The following is a 20,241-nucleotide window of genomic DNA, read 5'->3' as shown; positions in this document are numbered from 1 at the left end:
TGCCAGTAAAAGACTACCCTTGACTAAGAGAAAAAGCAAGGTGCTGCTCTGGAGGGGGCTAGAAAGCTGGCCTACTACCAGTGAACATAATCCTGGCACAGGACAGACTAGACTACCTATAAACATCAAGGTTTTTCTGGAAGTAGTAAGAGAAAGGAAGAGAGTCCAAAGTACTAAAATCTGTCATGATGTTTTAATTGTGAAGGGCTTAAGGGACTCCAGAGATATTCTATTCTAGACTACATGCTTCACTCTCTGTTCATTTTGCTTTTCATCTTCTTTTGAATTAAATAAGATGACTGCCTTAACTACTTCAGCTTAACCCTTCACTTTATCTAAGTGGATGAGAAGAGTTCCTGTGCCAGAGGCAAAGACAGCCTCTCTTAAGTAGGCTTTCCTCTGGAAAAAAAGCAGTTAGAATCCTGTATCAGCACTAGAGTGCAGTGCACAAGGGTAAGCCTTCTGGCAGTACAGGTAAGGTGGAGGAAGGGCAGAGAAGTCAATACCTTGGGGATTGCAGCACGTCTAGATATTTTCTTTCTTTTCTTGCTTTCCTGTCAAGACTTTTCTAAGCACTGACTTCAAGACTGTAGATCTATGTAGAGGAGTCTGAGGGTTTTCTTCCTGCCCTTCTTTTATGGATCCATGATTTGTTTAGCCTTCAAGAAAAAGTATCCATGTATGTTTGGGTATGAGTATTTAACTATTTCAATTATTGTTTCCAATATTTTGAAACTCATACTTCCGAAAGACTGTAGAGACATCCTATATTTAATAGACAAAAAAAAAAATAAAAATATCCAAGGTCATATTGTGTCAATCTCTCAGGAGACATCAAGCTCATTTATTAGTACAGGAGCCAGAACAATACATGCTAGGATCCAGCACTGACACTGGCATGTTAAACAATCTTTAAAAAAAGTTCAATAAACCTTCAGACACAGAAATTTGACACCTTAGTTTCCTTTCTCCTTGGTGAGCTATCCATTCCTATGTAATTTAAATATAAGCCAGTCATTTGATTAAGAACACATATTAATAAGTATTCAAGACTAGAAACTGTGGAAAAAAAACCACAAAAAACCCCAAGCTAACAGTACTTGAAAAAGTGAAGCATTCATTTCAGATATGGAGCTAGTTTGCATTGCCATTTCTAACAAATAGTACTGAGCCTTTTATTTTCATATCTTGCTGTAATCTTTGCCAGCCTGCTTCTATTTCCCAAATAGCTTCTGCTTCACTACATTTCCATCTGTACAGAAAGGGCATGGGCATAAACACTGATAAACAGTGAATGAAATCTTCCTTACCTCCCAGCTAAGGCAGGATACTGGCAGGCTGTATTTTTCTTTTCAGAAAGTATTATGGTAGGGATTTAGTCTTTTATTGTGATTTAAAAGGGATTTTTTCCAGGAAGCTGGCAGCATCAAGCTTTCTTTGCTAGATGTGGCATTGCTCTATGACATATAGGTGTGTGTCTTTTGGCTTCTGTAACAACCTTCCTCAAAACCAACAAAGTACCATTAACTGTAACTTCACCTTTTCATCACTGCAGCAGTGATTAAATAGATAATTAGTCTTGCATTTATTTTTTTTGTCTGAATTTTCCTCTGATTAAGAACAAGATGGAAGATTGACATACATGTGTCTGTATGAAAGAGGGAATGAAAGAGCTGAACTTTCCTCCACGGTCCAGAGAAATATCATCTGGCAGTAGATACAAAACTGATTACATGACGATATTATTTTCTGCATTAAATAAGCAAGAAACACTTGAATGGTTAGGATTTGGAATAATCCTGAGTTTCTTTTCCCCTATACCATTACTATGCTGGTAACAACAGGTAGAAATTTATCTGAGCCTGCTGCACAATTAACAGAAAAAATGAAAATTCTAAATTAGCAGAACTTTAGGACAACATAGGTATAAGGTGTGGTTAAGGAATTATAACTCTAGACAATAACAAATAGACAGCTTTAGAAATCAGTAGCAATAGATGAGTCACTGAAAATAACCACTTTGTATCTGTAGTTCTGTTTTCTGTAGAAGGAAATTTTCAACATGAGACCATTTCAATGAGGTACATGTGTATCACATAATCACATAAGAAGTTGTTCCACATGAGGAAAATACTAATGTTCTTGTATACCACAAGCACAGTCTTTGATGAGAAAGGGTACATGTATGTCCTAGAAAACTGCTGCTACGTTACTTGGAACAATGCTTTTCTATAACTAAATTAATGTCATCACAACTGAGTTTACATAATTGTCAATAATATTAATAGGAAGCTGATGCCTAGAGAGTAGATAATAGAACCCTTAAACACTTAGAAAAAACAGATTTGCAGCTGATTAATTAATAAAAAAGATTAATCTTGCTTTTATCCTCTGATCCTATGCAACACGCTTGCAAATGCATATAATCTGTGCCTTGCATTCTCACAGGTCAGCATCTACTCCTGAGTCCTGAACCCTTTTGTATTGCAATTTGATGGTAGAAACCTAGGAAAAAGGGTAAATCATGTTCTCCTCCATTTAACTGTTCGCCTTTCACTTCCAGGCTGTTCACCAGAGCTGCCCGAGTCTGGAGGTGCTTCCCTACATGTTCTTCAGCCATGTTCAGCCTCCAGGAATCCCACGCTGAGCAGTGGAGGCAGCTGCAGGAATGCACTCCAGAACGTGCAGGGAGCATCTGCAAGAACAGGAAAATGGGGCAGAACTGAAGTTAAAACAGTGTTTAAGAAAATTATTTTCTTAGTAACTGCAACAAAGGAAAAACGCAGGGGGAAGCAGACTGCAAGAAAAAATTATATCCTTCAATGATAGCAACACAAATTAAAGCAAATACAGGGACTTTAAGACTGATTTGTAATGAAAACAAAAATGTGTTTGGAGAGACTAAAAGCAACAGTTATAGCAAAGGGTTTAAATTGTCTGAAAGACAGATGCCTGAACTTTTGCTGGTGTCTGCCGTGACCTTATGATATAACATGAAGGAAAACAACATAAGCACTTTAATGATACTATCTTAGTGCTGACCATTTTTCAAAACCATGGTGACTATAAATCCCCATACCAAAAATCCATGTGGATCAAGATATCCTTTGGATGTGATTTGATTGGGGATATATGAATCTCATTTAAACTTGTAATATGCTTTTCATGCATTCTGCTCTTGGCCAGCTGCAGAAGATGCCACATTCAGATAAACTAAGGTAATATTTGCATGCCAGCATATTACAAGTAATGTGAAAGTTTTGCAGTGTGGGCAATGGCACTTCATGAATTCCTACAAGATTTCTGTCTTGTACTGGTGAACCATCTGACTGTTGAAGTCAAAGAATTCAGAAGTGATCAAAATGCTCCAAGGGACAAAGAAAGTAGAAAACTCCCTATTCTTCCCATGAAGTTTTGCATGCCTCACTGTTTGGTAAAATACCAGACAGAGTAATTCCAAAAAGCATTAAAAGGTATCTGAGAAGGCTTTTGGCTTTTCTGACTTTATATGTTATGAAGTTATCAGTCTGTACTCAGAAAAGATAAACTTATCTTCTTCTTCTAGGACAACTGTCCTTTCCATGCAGGTGCCAAAGGAAGTGGGGAGACAGAGGGAGGATTTGCCCTTCTTATAATAACTTGCTACAATTTTTTTAAGCAAAGAAGCAAGACAAAGAATTTTCACCTGCTGCTTCTAAAGAATGTCTCCTGACACTTCCATAGAAAAGTGGGGCATCTCTGAAACTTAAGGAAGAGAAGACAGTAAGGAAGTAAGGCAAGGAGTGACAGCTGATAAAGTTGCAGAATGGGAGAACAGGTAAGGCAGAGAATAGAGGAAATGCAGAAAGGAACTTGCACATTATTTCACAGATCCTTCTGTTGTGTTACCAACTTACTCCATTCATTCATCACTTGATTGATGAATTTTATATTTGAACCTGATTGATAAATTGATATTTACCAATATTTTTAAATGCATGCAGGATCTGCTCTTTGGAAAAATATATTCAGTTTATATTATTATCTTTAAGTGAAATATTTGGATTTTTATTGGCTTGCCCACTCTTTCGTAGAGTACATCATACGTACAATAATTAAACTTTTCATTTTTGTTTATGAAAAACAGTATCCCAAACTAGGAAAAATGAAAACAAACAAACAAACAAAAAATCAACAAAAAACAAAAACAAAACAAAACAAAATCAAACAAACCACCCAACCAAACAAAAAACCCCAAAAAACAAACAACAACAACAACAAAAAAGAAAGAAAGAAAAAACTATCAGAAACTATCAGAGAGAGGAAATGTAAAATGAAGTGATTTAATCACCAAATCTGGAATATACATTTTATCTAAAATACAGATTTATTGAGAGATCTTAAGCCCCATGTCAAAATGTTATGATGCACAGAAAGCAAAGGAAACCCTTTGCAGATTTTATAGTTGGGGCCCTCCCATTAGAATGGCTGGTCCATGATTGTTGATAAGTCCCTAAACACTAATTAAATTCAGTTTTTAAGTTTTATTAAATCCTTTTCCTGTACTATCTTAAAATCTTCCAAAATGCAGGAAACTGTGGTGAAATTACAATAATAATTGAATATAGTGAAGACAGTTTTGCTTCCTAATTCACCATAACATTGGTTTACACAACAAGAATAAGGAAGATGGACCCATACCTTGTATTTTTCTATTTGATTTTCTAGATCTTCATTTAATGAGATGAGCTAAATAAGTTGGACTGAAAAGGGCAATTTTTCTGTTTATGTGTTGGACTTCCACTTTGAAGAAGAATCTGTGGATTGGCTTGGTGTGCTTTTTCTTCTTTGTCATTTTTGTTTTCTTCCACATGGTATTATAAAAGGAGATCAGGCAAACTGGGTCAGTTAGGACTTTGAAATTAAATAACCCGGGAAGTACAGTACTTTATTTTCATTTAATAGCCCTTTGGCTCTGTATAAAATATCCCCACTTAGTGACATGATATTGTTTTAGATGTCTTAGCTTGACAGTATTCCAGACCATGCTTAAATTAATCCTGACCCTATATTTGTAGTTTTCAAAGGGAGTCCAGTTGGATTTTTTAATTAGACCCTCCAAGGTAGCAGGAAGCTAGTGCTTTGGCTCCTTAGTTAGCAGCTGTGCACCCAGCTGGGCATGTTTATTATAAATGAGGACAACTCCTCAAATTTCCATTCTTGGCATGATCACGCTTGACTTCAGTCTCTGTTTCTGGACGTCACTGAAGATAAACATTAAAGGCAGTTTCATTGTTGCTTCATAAAGATTTGGTTGACATAATGTACCATAATGATCTATTTCTAATCAAGCTATTTAACATTATCAAACAAACTTTTAAAATATGAATCATAACTTGTCATTAGAATATAAATGTAACCTCACTCAGACAACTCTCTGTATAATGAGTCTAAGCAGTATAGCACTTGAATATGAAACTCAATATTTGCCTAAAGCATGCAGGTGAAAACAAAACAATGGGACATGGTTCACCCATGGAGAAAGCATCTCACTGCTCATTTGAAGAAAAAAATTGCTTGTATTTCAATCCCATTATAAAAACTGGAAAATGTACTCTATGGCATTATTCACAAAATGCACAGCATTTTATTGTCTCACACCTAATTTGGAAGGTTTAAATAAGATTTAAGGAATACACGAGCCCAGTACTTCTTAATATGAGAATTTCATCATTCATAACTATAGATCATATATAAGCCTCTATTAAAAAAAAAACAAACAAAAGTTGTGAAAAAAATCTATATTTAAAACTAGTTTTTCCTAAAGCCTCTGGAGAATGTTTTTGTAGAACTGGAGGTTTTTGTTTCAGGTGATATTTTTATGTGTACAAAAAAATGAGTCCTTTCCACTCTCCTTTCTATTTAATTCTCTAACAGGCAATCTTTCCCTCTGCACCTCCCAGCACTTTCACTGGTTTTTTGCATGATTCATTTAGCTTTTTGTCTCATATATTTCATCCAAGTGTAACAAATCCCCTCAAGCCAGCATTGGTCTAGAAAAGCTGAGGATGGGAAAGCAAGTTATTTCATATCAGGTTACAGACTTTAGATTATTGTTTTATGTTATAATAACATTGAATTTGTCTACTTAGATTATTTTCTTTTAAATTAGAGTTCTAGTTGAGATAAACTCTAGATTTCTCAGGCAAAATCCCATCAGGGTAAATGAGAATTTTGCATCTGATTTCAGGAAAGCTATATTTTCACTCGATTTCTTTGCTTTTTAAGTTTCTAAGATATAAATTCCTGTTTTCTTGATCTAATTTGCTGCATTCTTCTTTTCTGTTTCTACATGTTTTGCCATATAGATCAGTGGAATACAAAGGTGCTTTCTTCCAAGGTGACTTCCATGCTATTGAAAGCAATCTCTTTCTTCCCTAAAAATATACCTCCCAATGATCAGGTAGTCTCAATCAATTATTTAGGAAGTTTTACTACTCATCAGTATGAAAATATATTGATGTACTGTTCTGTGAGGAATATGTTTGGTCCAACACATTATTTATTATCTTTTCTCAAGAGTCAGCTCTGGCTAGTGTCCATTAAGTTGTATGTCCTGAGCCCATTATCATCACTGAGTTAATAAAGGTAACCCTAAACATAACCATAAGAAAACTAAACTGAAAAGCTTTCAAGAAAAAAAGAAGGTATTTTGGTTTTACCTCTTTCCAAGTAAAAGAGTTAAAGGTGTTGGATATCCTTTAATATAACAAATTATATCCAAAGGATATAATTTTAACAATTATACCCTTTGGATATGATTGTTAAAATGCAGTGTTGTGTGGTCCTAAGTAGGACGCTCTCAACTACAGAAAATATGAATTTAGCACTATCATCAAATTTTCTTTTAATGCAGTAAAAATTCTTGGATGGCAGCCAGCCAGAAATCTAATAATATGTTACAACATAGTGCCTAAAAGATGAGTAAACTGGCTGAGAACACACCCTCCACACATGCAAAGTTTGGTCTCACTCATTGCTCATTTGACATTACTGATAAAGATGTGCTTTTTCTCCTAGAGATAAACACGGTCCCATAGGCCAAATTCTCCTATGATTTACATGCAATGCAGACTCTCTGGGCTGACTAATTGGAGTATGTTCCTTTACCCTATTGTGCCTTAGAAAAATTCCCTTTTTCTATCCTACATCTTAGAAAAAGATACGTTTCACTTTGAGAAGGTGATGTTGCTCTTGTGCATGCCAGAAAAACCTGTCATCAGCTAGGCAGATACAAATTAAAACAAGAAAAAGCATGTAAGTATTCATGTAGGTCACAGTCTGAAAAAATAATCCACAAAATTGTACTGAATTATTTTTCAGCCTCCATCCCCAATTCAGTTACTGCAACAGAACTGAGGGCCTTACTTGATAACTTTTCATTGTAAAAAGTTCTAAGACTATAAAAGTAGGTGACTGTTGTGAGGAAGGTAGATCTTATATTCAGCTAAGATGGTGATTTCAACCCTTTTTTGATTAACATCACCTGCAAGGGGTTATGTCCTAACATTTAGTAAACTTCAACCTCATAGCAGCAATTTTGCTGTGTTGACCCCAGGCTGTCAGTGACAGGTCTAAGATGCATTTGCAACATACACAAAGAATAAATAAATTAAGTATTAAAAAAAAGAGTAAGATTCAGAAATATGTTCCTTCAAATCCCAATTTCCAGCAGATGTAAACATGAGCAATGCCTAAATGTTTCATGATTTATTAGATGAAGTGCAATTCATAAAACTTGAACCAATGATAAGACAACATTTATGAGTCAAATCTGAAATTAGTTGGTCATGTTCTTAATTCTGTGTTAATGCTTTATTAGTGTTGGTATTTATATTACATTTATTACCTGCTTGAAGCACTAAGTACCTTTAGCATGTCCAATAATTGAAATATCTTTGTATTCCCTAGTACCTCAAGCCATTGGATTTTAATTATTAGTTCCTGAAACATATTGGTTTGATGCTTAATAGGACTCATCTCTGTTTCATCTCAATTTTTTCTTTAATTTCACCTTTATGCTTGACATCTTCCATATCTGTGGGATTTGTCATTCTCAGCAATATTTGTGCTAAAAGTATTTTGGATTTTATGATGTAGGAAAATAGCGGCTGATACCATCTTCATTTCTTCCACTTGAGTCTCTCAAATCTATGACTAGGTTAAGAAAATCTCTCATTACTCCTACAGCTCTCTTGACCTTTCCTTATGCTTTTTAATTTACTCAGTCATTTCACACTTGAGCTCTTGTTTTGGGCGAAGGAAAATATAGCATATTGGTGTTACCATTTTATTCTCTGAGACCAATTCAGATTCAACAATGAATGGCACTGCAGCCTTAGGAATGACCAGGTCACGATTGTTTTTCACTCAAGTAACAAGCAAGCCAATGACTATATGAAAACCAGACATGGGAGAGAATGCATAAGGGAATGTTTTGAATCCTCTCTGCCTTTTCTCATAGCATGGATTGGACAAGTTGGAAGGAAACTCCAAACTTTTCTTCTCTACATTGAATTTCTGGCTCATTTAAGTTGGTATTGCAACATTTTTTACCCTTCTCCTTTACCCCAAGTAAAAAGGGATGAAGTGGTCTCATTCCTGATGGCCACTGCTCATAAGGAAGGCACAGGTTTCCCATTTCACAAAATTTTCATTTCACATTTCTCCTAATTTCATGTAATCTGTGTCTGTTATTTTTAATAGCCCAGATAATATAATCTTCAAGACAGATTTAAGTTATGCCCATAATAGTCTACTTCTCCTCATATGATTAGCTCTTTCACTCTCCTATCTACTTGGTTAAATGTATTTCCATATATTAATTTTAACATCCTTTTATTACTGAGTTTACATTATTGTATATTAATGTCTATCAATTCCCCACTAATCTGTCATATAGCACCTTTCCACCAAAAAAACCCCACCCAAACCCTTGCTAACATTTACTCTTTTGTTTTCATCCTCTCTATGTATGTATTTGTTAGAGAGGCCACATTAAGGTAAGACTTCCATTTGCTTGAATAGGGTCAGCTGACTACAAAATGTTCTTCTAGCATTACAATACCTAAGAAATTGAGTTACTGATGCACTTAGATAATTTATTGAAGTCTTTCCTCCCCATTTGATATATTAAATAAGAAGGGGTCAGCAGCTATTGAAAGAGTCTCACAAGAGACAGGGAAGTTGAATCACATGGAATGGTTTGGGCTGGAAGAGACCCTAAAGATATCTGTTTCCTCATAATTATGTCAAGGTCCCTTCCCTCCAGTGTGTCCATTGCATGACTCAGCTTGGTGCTGTCAGCAACCTCGCTGAGGGTGCACTCAATCCCAGTGTCCATGTAACCAACACAGATGTGAGGCAGTGCTAGCCCCAGCACTGACTCCTGAGGAACAGCACACATCACTGGCTTACACTCACACTTTGAGCCTTTCACTGCAACTCCTTGAGCATGACCGTCCAACCAATTCCTAATCAGTCAAGTGTCCATCCATCAACTCTACATATCTCCAGTTTAAAGACAGGAATGTTGTGTGGGACAGTGTTAAATGCTTTGCACAAGTCCAGACAGATAATCCCAGCTGCCCTTTCCTTATACACCAGCACTGTTACCCTGCTGTAGGAGGCCATCAGATTTGTCAGGAACAATTTGCCCTTACTGAAGCCATGTTGGCTGTGACCAATCCCCTCATTATTTTCTACGTGCCTTAGCACAGTTCCCAGGAGGATCTGCTCCATGATCTTTTAGGGCAAGAGAGGGTGTCATACTCTCTGTCAATAAACAGCTGGAGCCTATGGAGCTCCACCTTGGAATGGATGAGGAGCCAGGCAAAAGCTTATGGGTCAGGATGAAATATAGGGCAGGGACAGGTGACTTCATAGGGGGAGTCTGCTCCAGGCTGCTTGGGCAAAGACAGCTGCACAGGGAAAGGGTGGAAGCAAGGACAAGTAGCCTTGAAGGGATACTGAGAGACTGTCCTACCAGCCAGTGATGAGATTAGGGGAGATAATGCCCTGACAGAAGTAAATATGACTAGGGCATCAGGGGGAACAAAAAAAGTTTCTATACTTATGTCAATGATAAAAGTAAGACTAGAGACTCATCACTACAATGACAGATCTCAGTCACTGTTCCAGCCCTGAGAGTTCTTCCTTGTTCTTATATCCAGGACAGCACCACCCCAGGCTGGTCCTCCCCAGTACCTATGTCATCCCTGACTGACACCCTTTGGAAAAACTCCCCAATGCCCTTTCCTTTGCAGCAGGTGCCAGGAGAACCAGTGCCTGTGACCACAAATTCGGCTGTGCCAGGAGCATTGTAGTTGTGTATTCACATATGGTGCTCTAATTCAGAGAAACCAGGAATATGAGACTGGGCTAGCAAATCAAATATATTATTTCATTAATTCCTAGAAACATCTTGAAACAAATGAGGGCTGCTTTGTTGAGGCTGTTGTTTGGTTCAGTTTTTTTTTTTTTTCTTTCTTTTTTATCCTTTTGACTCTAGCAATAAAGTATGAGTGTCAGAGTGTCAGAAACGCCCCCTTCTGAAATTGACCTCCTTCCTGTCTCCAGCATAAATGTATCTAGGATCAGTTTCAACTTACTTGGCCTTGGGCCAGCCTGACCATTCAGGATTTCAGAACTCATACCGTTGTCATGTACAGTAACTGTATTCCTCTCAGCTTTCATTTTGTGTGACCAAGTATGCCAAGCTTCTCCAGTTTTGACTTTTCCTTTTAAGATATAGTTATATCTTTTATAAAATCTGCCAATTACAACACAGAACAGTTTCAAACTATCAACATGACAGTAAGGGAAAATAATGTGGTATAGCATTCGAACCAAAATGTCTTTAACTATGTTACCTGTATATTTTTTGTCTATTTTCCTGACTTATTTTATTGTCTTCTAAAGTGTGGGAGGCAGACACCTCTATGAATTTTACTTTATTATTTTTTTCCTTATAGCCTAATACTATTTTGATAGTGGTAACAATTTGGTTGGCTGTAAAATCAAATGCACATTGTTATTAGTACTACTGACTTTTTCATTCTCATGTGTTAATTTACTGTGCTATTCTTTGGAGCTTTGTCACTTCCATACTTTTTTCTTTTAAAGCTATCATTAATTTATCATTATAACACCTTCTGCAGCTTTCTTTTGTGAATGCAGCCCTCTGCATGACAAAGAAATTCTTTGTGTTCTGATTTGGTTTTACAATGGAACATCAGGAAGAAAATATCAAGTACACAAAGAAAGAATAAAAATATATGAAAATTACAAACAAATAATCATATTTCATTATGCTATTTTGTCTCTTGTGAATGACATGAGTAGACAGTAATCTCTAAACCATTATGAATTATTGTTTTAAGCTTTATAGAAATACTATTTTATACTAACAAAACAGCAGTATAACTGACACAGAAACAAAGACTTAGTATCATCTCTGATCCTGCATTGCATGTGCATACTTTTTACATTAATCAGTCCTATCATCATAAGCAATAGGGCTCTTCAGATACTGCAAAAATGTTTTATGTCCAGTGCCAAAATAATATCACTATAAAGGCACCTCAGTCATATTAAATTTTGTGAATTGGGAAAGTTTTTTTAATATTCTCTTATAAACCTGGCCTTTAGTGTTTTTTAAGAATCAGAGCCTTGATGGACACATCTTCTTCCTTTTTCACTTAGCCAACAAAACATTGATGTACAATATGGCAAGTTAGGATATTGCCAGAATAATGACTTTTCTTGGCTTTGTGCATTTAGAAACTCAAGCATAATATTAAACTGGAAAAGCATTGTGTATACTATTTTCTTTGAAATTTTCTTCGAAATTTTCTTCCTTAATGAAAAGATTATTATGATCATCTATTCCACAATAAGATAACCTAGAGCAAACAGGAAAAATCTATACTGAATTTAGAGAAGCCATAATTTGCACTACTGTAGGGAGTTCCTGAAATAAACACTCTGAATTAATTTCCGTGCGCTAGACTGTAGATACATACCCACTCAGACACTAAGTGCCTACTTGTCAGAACTCCTGAACACTGCAAACACAAGCTGAAACCAAAAGGAGCTGTGATTGTGTAGGCTCTATCAAATGCAGGAAAATCAAAAGCTGTATTCACAAAATAGTTAGACTGTAGCTGCTCCAGCACAAGTGTGTACCACTAGACCTCACTACCTGAGGTTTCTGTATTTCATCCAACTTCTGTTCATAAAGAAGTGGCAGTGAGAGAGTAGATTCCCTATTCTGATGACAGCAAAAAGGTGTGTAATTGCATAAAAACTGTTGCTAGAGCAAGTGACCATATTATATGTCTTAACATTGAAGAGCCAAGCCTAACTTGGAAACCATATGATACCATAAAAAAAAAAAAAAAAAATATATATATATATATATATATATATATATATATATATGTTTGTTCTATCAAGCTGTTCATTTCAGCAGGCTCTGGTAAATTGCTGCTTGAGAATAAGAAAGAAATGAGCAGTTGAGCAGAACATCAATAAGCTGTACCTCTGTGGAAATGACTTCACGTTGATCAACATTTAAAAGATGTTTTTTTCAAAAAGATAAATGAATGAAGAAGGACAAAAATAGTACATTCAAATGCTAAATACAGCCTACACTGAGAAAAGTGAGAAAAATGTCATTGTCGTACTTGGAATACACTTGCATAACTGTTCAGGCTATTAGGTCTAATTAACAGCAAGTGAACAGATTCTTGCTATGGGGGTGTTTATAGGCAGAATATGTTCAATGCAGAGTTTGACACATTGAAGTTAGAATTTAGTCAGATTTAAGATAGTGTAAATTTACATAGAAGACACAGTTCTGCTTTGAAAAGGAACTATGGACTAAACATTTTTGGAATGCTAATTCTGAATGCTAATCTTAATGATGAAAAAGAAATTTTGCACTTTTCATGCAATAAATCCAATAATATATCAAATTATTCTCATATGTGTCTGGGTAAATAAATACAATTGAAATATTCTAACAAAGGTAGGCTGGTTTAGAATTCCTGGGATTGTTCTTTCTTTTAGTTTCACTTTGGTATTAACTGGTAACTGCATTAGCTGTTGTCATGAATAACTCAAACAAATCACTTCAGCCACAGTATGATGGAGCTGACTTAACAGTGGTAACCTCTGTAAATACTGTCAGAAAACAGATACATTAACTATTAGTGACTGAAATTTCCTGTCCTTGGGAAGCAAAAGTTGTTAAATTCTTTCTTGATTTACCCGACTAACAAAACTTCTCACCAGGCTTTTTTTTTTTTTTTCTTCCAGAGAATGCATAATTTTTAAAACCTTAAGTAGTTACTTGTTATGTTTCAAATGCAACTTAAATTAGAGCTATAGACTATGGACTATGGACTGTAAAGAAAGTTCCCAGATTCCCAGAATCAGGCCTGTAGGCCTTCTGATTTAAGTCCAAGTACAGCAACAAAATAATTTATAATTGTAACCCAAATGTATACAATGCAGTTTAGGTCCTGAATGTACAAATTCCCACAGCACGTATACATGTGTGAGTGCTTCTCTTTAACTCTGATAATTAACTATATAAATACAAACATTTCTAAATTCTTGTAGGACATAATTCCAATCATTTTGGAATAATGAAATGTTACATATAAATACATCTAAGGTTTAAAAAGGATGAATCTTAGGACTGGAAGGAAAATGTGCTGAAGGAGCTAATAAGGAACAAACATAACATATGTATTGAAGTGTTGACTGGTAGGTGGATGGAAAATAGACAAGCTCAGAGTCTTTAAAAAAATCAGTACTTCAGAATGATGTTTTGTTGCTAACATAGAAACAAGTAAGATCTTAACAGGAAAAATTCTTAACAGAAAAATATTAATAACTGTGAAAATGACAGAAATGACAACCAAGAGGAAAGAAGGAATTGTGAAAGTGGCCAAGACTTCTAGGCTCACTGGGTACAGCAGTGTTGGAAATATGATTCTGCTGGCAGTTTTTTACACTCTTATCTACAATTTTACTATCTTTTCTTTGTGCTGATGACTGTTTGAAAGACAACATAATGATCTTAAATGCTTATTAGGTGATTTCTGCAGTTATTACAGACCTGCTCATAGTAATAATCTGGAACTTATTTTGCAGGAACTCTTCCTTCTTGATCTTGCAACTCAGGAGAAAGGACCAATTCCCTTTGACTTCACCAGGAGACTACCAGAAGAATTTTCTCCTTACTAGAATACTTCACTTAATTTATTCCCTTGCTGGGACTACAGATTTTTTTTATAATTCTCTCTCTAAGGGAGTATCTGTTCTTTTACTACACATTATCCTTTACTTGGTTGTTCATTTTCATAGAGAAATAAGATTTTTTTATAATTTAATTTGAAAAGTGGTTTTGTATCCTTTATTTTATGTTATCCAATCACCTTGTATTGTATTAGTGAACGATTTTTCTTTTTTTTAAATCATACTCAAGAGTGTCTTTAAAACAAATCACTCATGAAGAAAACTCTCACTTTCACCTCCCTCCTTCTCAGAAATGCTGTTTTATTTAACAATTTTACCAAATACAGTTTCAAAACAGATTAGTGTAGCATTTTTTATATGTGAAAAAGTTACCTTTACCTGGATAAATAGTTCAAAACCTGGCCAAGCAGTGAGCCAAGTAAATGAATTAATTCCTGATATCCTAATTTCCATTTCAGAATTGTCTGAGCAGCAGTAAATGCATACTTTTATCTACATGAATGTTTCATTAGAATGACCCGGTTGATCGACATGATGAGGTCCAGATGATCTTCCTGACCTCTTTTCTGTTTTCCCCCTCTCTCAGCATGATCCTCTCAGGCTAGTCAAGATTTATCATGTAGACTGGTCAAACCAGCACACCAACTGACTCCAGGGCAGGAAGGACTACAGTGAAAAGAAGTTTTTTTATCTGAGGAACTTATCCTGACTGTGCCCCTCCAGGCTACTTCCAAAAGGATTGTTGTTGCTACTGCCTGCTGCTTGCACCAGCGTGCCTATCTAAGAGAATCTCCAACTAACATGAGCCCAATCTCAAACACTCCTAACAGATAAAGAAGCAGACTATGACAGATTTTCACCTGTATTTTTTTTCTTTGCTTTAAGCATCAAAAGTCATCCCAGGACATTTATGTACGTAAAGATTTATTTTTTTTCCATTATACTGCCCTTAGACTTCACTCAAATAGCACTGCAGGATGCTGCTACATAATGTAAACCTGTAAGAAGATGGTTCCTACTCCACAGAGCACAAACAAGTTCTCTCTGTCCATTCTACGAAAAATTATCTTTGGAATTTATACGGGCTATTTTCATTGACTCAAACAAAGACATTTATGGACCTAGCATATACCTATTCACTGAGGAAACCATGAGCTGACCTAATAATAGCCAGCATACAGGAGTTTAGTACAGAAGTGAGTGTAACATTGGGTGTGTGGATTTTTCAAGTGTGACAGTGGCTGTTGAGCCTAGGAAGAATGTAGGACAGATTCTCCCTTCTTTTGCTGATAATCCTGTGAGAAGAAACTTCTTACTTCCATAAGTAATACATTAATATTTGTTTTATGTATGACTTCTATGCAAACTGACAAACTGGTAAATTCTGTATGGCAATCTTACTCTATTTTGTCAAACTATGTTTTCTTCGATTATAAATCCTTGCAAACACAAGTCACCAGAGAGAATATTTAAGATACAGTTCTGCTGCAGCTGCAGGCTTCTGGAGGGGAGAAACAAATGCAATTATCCTCTTGCTAATGGCACCACTCTGACCATAGGAACAGTTCAGTGCTGCTCATAAGTGTGGTGCTGCAGTGTCACAGCCATGCAATACTCTGGCATGAGTTGTCTTGGACATTGGCAAACTATTATTCTATATTACACAGAAGACAGTGGACAGGAAATCTGTCCTCTTAGAAATCAGCAGAAACATTTCATCTGAGTCCTCAAGAGAAACAATATCCCCTGCAGAAATGAACAAGGCAATGAAAACTGACTCCTCTCATATCCCAAGGAATTAAACCTACAGAAACAAATGGCAAAATTGTCAACAACGTCAACAATAAACAATGATGCCCTGCTTTCTTGCCCAGCAGTTTGAATGTTTTTTCTGGCTTTTAAGACCATTTCAGACAAAATAAACAAGGAAAGGCACAAAATTTTACTTTGTTTCTTACAGTTATTTATATTTTAAAAACTATTAATTGGTTTCAGTAAGTGGTTAAGTGGTCAAGGGGTCAAGGAGGGGCACTGCAGAAATCTTTCCTGAAATCTTTATTGACATTTATTTGCATGCCCCTTAACTTCCACAAAATTCTTATGTTTGAAGCACAACACATCTAGTTTACTAGGGGTCTTTTCTCAGTTTAGCTATGTAAAATGTAAATGAGTTCTCTCCAAACACAGATCTAGGGTTAGTGTATAGCAAATGAAGTGAGGAAAGTAGCACCATGGACAGATTCTTTCCAGCCTGAAAGAAATATCTTTGAGACACGTCAGAAGAAGTGCTGTAGATGTGTATGTTACTGCTTTAAAGCAGAGAAGTCTTCACTAGTGGTTTAAAGACCCTGACCAAGCTTTGGATGGCTGGTCATCTTGATCATAGCACACTAGTGAGGAAGTGACAGACTGCAGCTATCTACCTAAAAGCTGATGATTTGTACCCCCAGGCCTGAAGTCACCCTTGTTTAAATGAAGAACAAGCTGGGCTCCTGCCTATGTGGCACAATTAATGGTTGAACCCTCACCATTTAAAGGGTTATTAAAAAAAAGCTAAAATGTTCCCATGTATGAAACACACAGCTTAACAGTCCCACTTAGACCTGGGGCTGGTAGTCAGAGAGACACAGTCAGGTTTAGACCTCGGTTTTTACTGACAAAAGCAATTGTACATCTCTCAGCCAATGCATGAGCACAAATCTGGGCTCTAATATATTCCAGCAGCACAGCCTGGAAATACATGCATCAGAAATCTGGATGCAGGTGAGCTCTGGCTCTCACTAGCAACAAATAGATAAAAATTAAAAACTCTACTGCTTAAATAGAGTACAAATTGAGGTGCTTCACAGCCAAGATTCCGGACAGTAATGTGTTCCAAATCAGTGTCTGTCATCTGGATCCTAAAGGCAGCTGACTTTTTTTTTCTGCTCTCAATCACCCCAATTCCATCGTCAATCTAGAGAGCATGCTTAGCTTCTCTGAAAATCAGGATCTCAGTGTGCCCTGCCACAGTGAAGCTCACAACATCAAATACAGCATTTGTGTCCCACCAGGACCCATTAGATTTGTGCCACCAGCACAGCTGAACGCTGGTTTCTTTTGTGCCCTCAATTAAATGCCCTCTTCACTCTTATTAAAGGCATGCTGATAGAGGGAAGATGGGGGAAAATGCTGTCATATGCATCCTGCTGGATGCTACTCTTGGAAGGACGACCATCATTCTAGCACTGCAAGTGTCGACTGGAGCGACAGTGAGGCAGAGGCATTTGGGGGAGGCTAGGAGATTTTAAAGGGGGGGAAAAAAAACAATTTCAAACCGAAGCCAGCCAGCCGAAGCGAGGGGAGGAGCCGGGTAGGGGCTTGGCTCGCCCCTGGGCCGAGCCTGGCAGCGCGGCAGCGCTTTGCCAAGTGGCAGCCGGCTCCGGCGGCCGCTCGGCCCGAGCCCAGCGCGGCTGCGGGAGGAGCGGGCACGGCCGGGGCGCGCTCGGGTCGGGTCGCGCCGGACCGGACAGACCCAGAGCCCAGCCCGGAGCCCAGCGCAGGCCGTCCCACCGCCGGGGCAGAGAGGGGACGCCGGGGCCGGGGTGCTGCCGCGCCGGAGCAGCGGCTCCGTCCAGGCGCTTCCGGGCGCGCCGGGGGAAGGACGAGAAGAAGGAGGAGGAGGAGGAGGAAGGGAGGTGTGGGTGGAGGGGAGGGGAGGGGAGGAGAGGGAAGGAGGGGTGGAGGGAGGCCGGCTTTTTTAGGAGGGAGACCCTCCTTCGCGGCCGCCCGCTCGCAGCCATGGCTTTGAAGGAGGCGGGCGGCAGCATCCTGCCCATCAGCGACATGGTATCGGGGCCGTCGGGCTCGCCGTTCCCCGAGGTGGTGGAGCTGAACGTGGGGGGCCAGGTGTACGTGACGAGGCACTCCACGCTGCTCAGCGTCCCGGACAGCACGCTGGCCACCATGTTCTCCCCGTGCCGGGGCGGCCCGGCGGCGGCCCGCCAGCTGCCCAGGGACAGCCGGGCGCGCTTCTTCATCGACCGCGACGGCTTCCTCTTCAGGTACGTGCTGGATTACCTGCGGGACAAGCAGCTGGCGCTGCCCGAGCACTTCCCCGAGAAGGAACGGCTCTTGCGGGAGGCCGAGTACTTCCAGCTGGGCGACCTGGTGAAGCTGCTGTCGCCCAAGGTCACCAAGCAGAGCTCGCTCAACGACGAGGGCTGCCAGAGCGACCTGGAGGACAGCAACTCGCAGGGCAGCAGCGACCGGCTTCAGCGGGCGGCGCTGGACAAGCGCTCGGGCTTCCTCACCGTGGGCTACCGCGGCTCCTACACCACGGTGCGGGACAACCAGGCGGACGCCAAGTTCCGCCGCGTCGCCCGCATCATGGTGTGCGGTAGGATCGCCCTGGCCAAAGAGGTCTTCGGAGAGACCCTCAACGAGAGCCGTGACCCCGACCGGCCCCCTGAGAAGTACACCTCCCGCTTCTACCTCAAATTCACCTACCTGGAACAAGCCTTCGACCGGCTCTCCGAGGCGGGCTTCCACATGGTGGCTTGCAACTCCACCGGCACCGCCGCCTTCATCAACCAGTACAGGGACGACAAGATCTGGAGCAGCTACACAGAGTACATCTTCTTCAGTAAGTGCTGCCCGCGCCCCGGTGTCGTGCCCCTCGCCCTGGTTCCCGGCGGGAGAGTAGCGGGGTGCCCCTAAAGTACAGCTCCACCTCCAGAGCCCTTGCTGTCCCAAAGCAACGTGCAGCTGGAGATATATGGGGACTGCCCCGTTTCCCCCCACTCCGCTCTGTCACCGCCATAGTTCAAATTTCATTTTGTGCGCTGTGGGGGTGGGACAGGACTGCCTAAAATGCCCCGTCCGGAGCGCTGCGTGGGAGCATTTCCCTACACACGCTCCGTGGGGCAGCCTGAGCTGATCCCTCCTTTCAGTGCCGGGAGGAGAGGCAGTCCCACGTGTCGGGGCGTCCCGGGGGAAGGGTCACTGATGACGGATCGGGGGGCTACGTCCTCGGAAGGGGTGTCCCTGCCCCGCTGGGCGGGCGCCGTGCGGGCGGGCGCGGCCCCGGCTCCGGTGCGGAGGGTTGCGGTGCTCCCCGCCAGCGAGGCGACGCAGAGATCCCCGAGCAAGGAAGGGTTTTAATATTTTATCGCTGCGTTTCCTTCAAGTGAGCGCACTGCGCCTGGGCACGGTCCCTGTGAGGCAAGGGGCAGCGAGGGCACAGCCAACTTCCCAAGGAGCAAGAAAGTCTGGCTCCAAGGTGGAAGAAAATTGGAAAAGAGAAAATAAACCGCTCCATAGCCGTTACACAGCTCCTAAGCAACTTCGCTGGTTGGCTGTGGGTAGCCTTAAAGGTTTCGGGTCACTCGCGGATAGGAAAACCGAGCGATGACGAATGAGTTTCAATCTGGCAAAGTATGTAGTGCTATGTAGGGCACTGGCTGAGCAGCGGGTTCGGGTCATGAAACCGCAGCTGGATCAAGAACATCATCCCCTGGCAGAGATTTGTCTTTGAAAGGCAGCGGCAGCCTTAAACATTACAGATGTGTTTGAGAGGCGAGCGAGCCGGCGGGAAGAGAGATGTGTTCTGCATTCACTTCTTGCTTCTCCTGCCTCTGTGTGGTCTCACGCTCCCTGAGCAAAAAAGAGATGAATTGGCAGAGCACCTGCCTCCCTCTGTGGTGAGGTGCGAGATGCAGCCTCTAACTTCACTAGTAAGGCAGCTGAACAGAAGCAACTTGTTTGCCCTGCAAAGCTGGGCTTAGGCACGGTATTTAATCGAGGAGGGAAATGTGAATGGTTTTTCTACTGGGAGGAGAAATTCATATTACTTTATAGTGTATAGGTGGTGACTTCCATTCGGTGAGGAGCTTTGAGTACTACGATCAATCTTTGAAACTGGATTAAAACAGTTTCTCAAGATTGATTGCATAC

General features: G+C 39.8%; 1 protein-coding gene and 2 long non-coding RNA genes across 3 annotated transcripts in view; 2 read left to right on the top strand and 1 right to left on the bottom strand.

Moving 5' to 3' along the window:
* Positions 1–811: 811 nt before the first annotated feature.
* LOC148223908 (uncharacterized) lies at positions 812–19,295 on the bottom strand. The gene is made up of 2 exons (XR_015803077.1): positions 18,796–19,295; positions 812–2,695 (listed from the first exon to the last, which is right to left on the bottom strand). It is a non-coding gene; the product is annotated as an uncharacterized LOC148223908 (long non-coding RNA).
* On the top strand, positions 2,403–16,247 carry LOC148223909 (uncharacterized). Its single transcript, XR_015803078.1, has 2 exons — positions 2,403–3,817; positions 14,203–16,247. It is a non-coding gene; the product is annotated as an uncharacterized LOC148223909 (long non-coding RNA).
* Positions 18,053–20,241, top strand: part of KCTD8 (potassium channel tetramerization domain containing 8) — a 91,184-nt gene continuing 88,995 nt past the window's right edge. The window contains exon 1 of the mRNA XM_014871084.2: positions 18,053–18,931. Coding sequence (XP_014726570.1) covers positions 18,088–18,931 — 844 coding nt within the window. The 5' untranslated portion in view covers positions 18,053–18,087. The remainder of the gene's footprint in view (positions 18,932–20,241) is intronic.

Source organism: Sturnus vulgaris, chromosome 4, assembly GCF_052056855.1.
Source record: "Sturnus vulgaris isolate bStuVul1 chromosome 4, bStuVul1.hap1, whole genome shotgun sequence".
Classification (NCBI taxonomy): domain Eukaryota; kingdom Metazoa; phylum Chordata; class Aves; order Passeriformes; family Sturnidae; genus Sturnus; species Sturnus vulgaris.
This window is presented reverse-complemented; position numbering and strand designations above follow the sequence as displayed.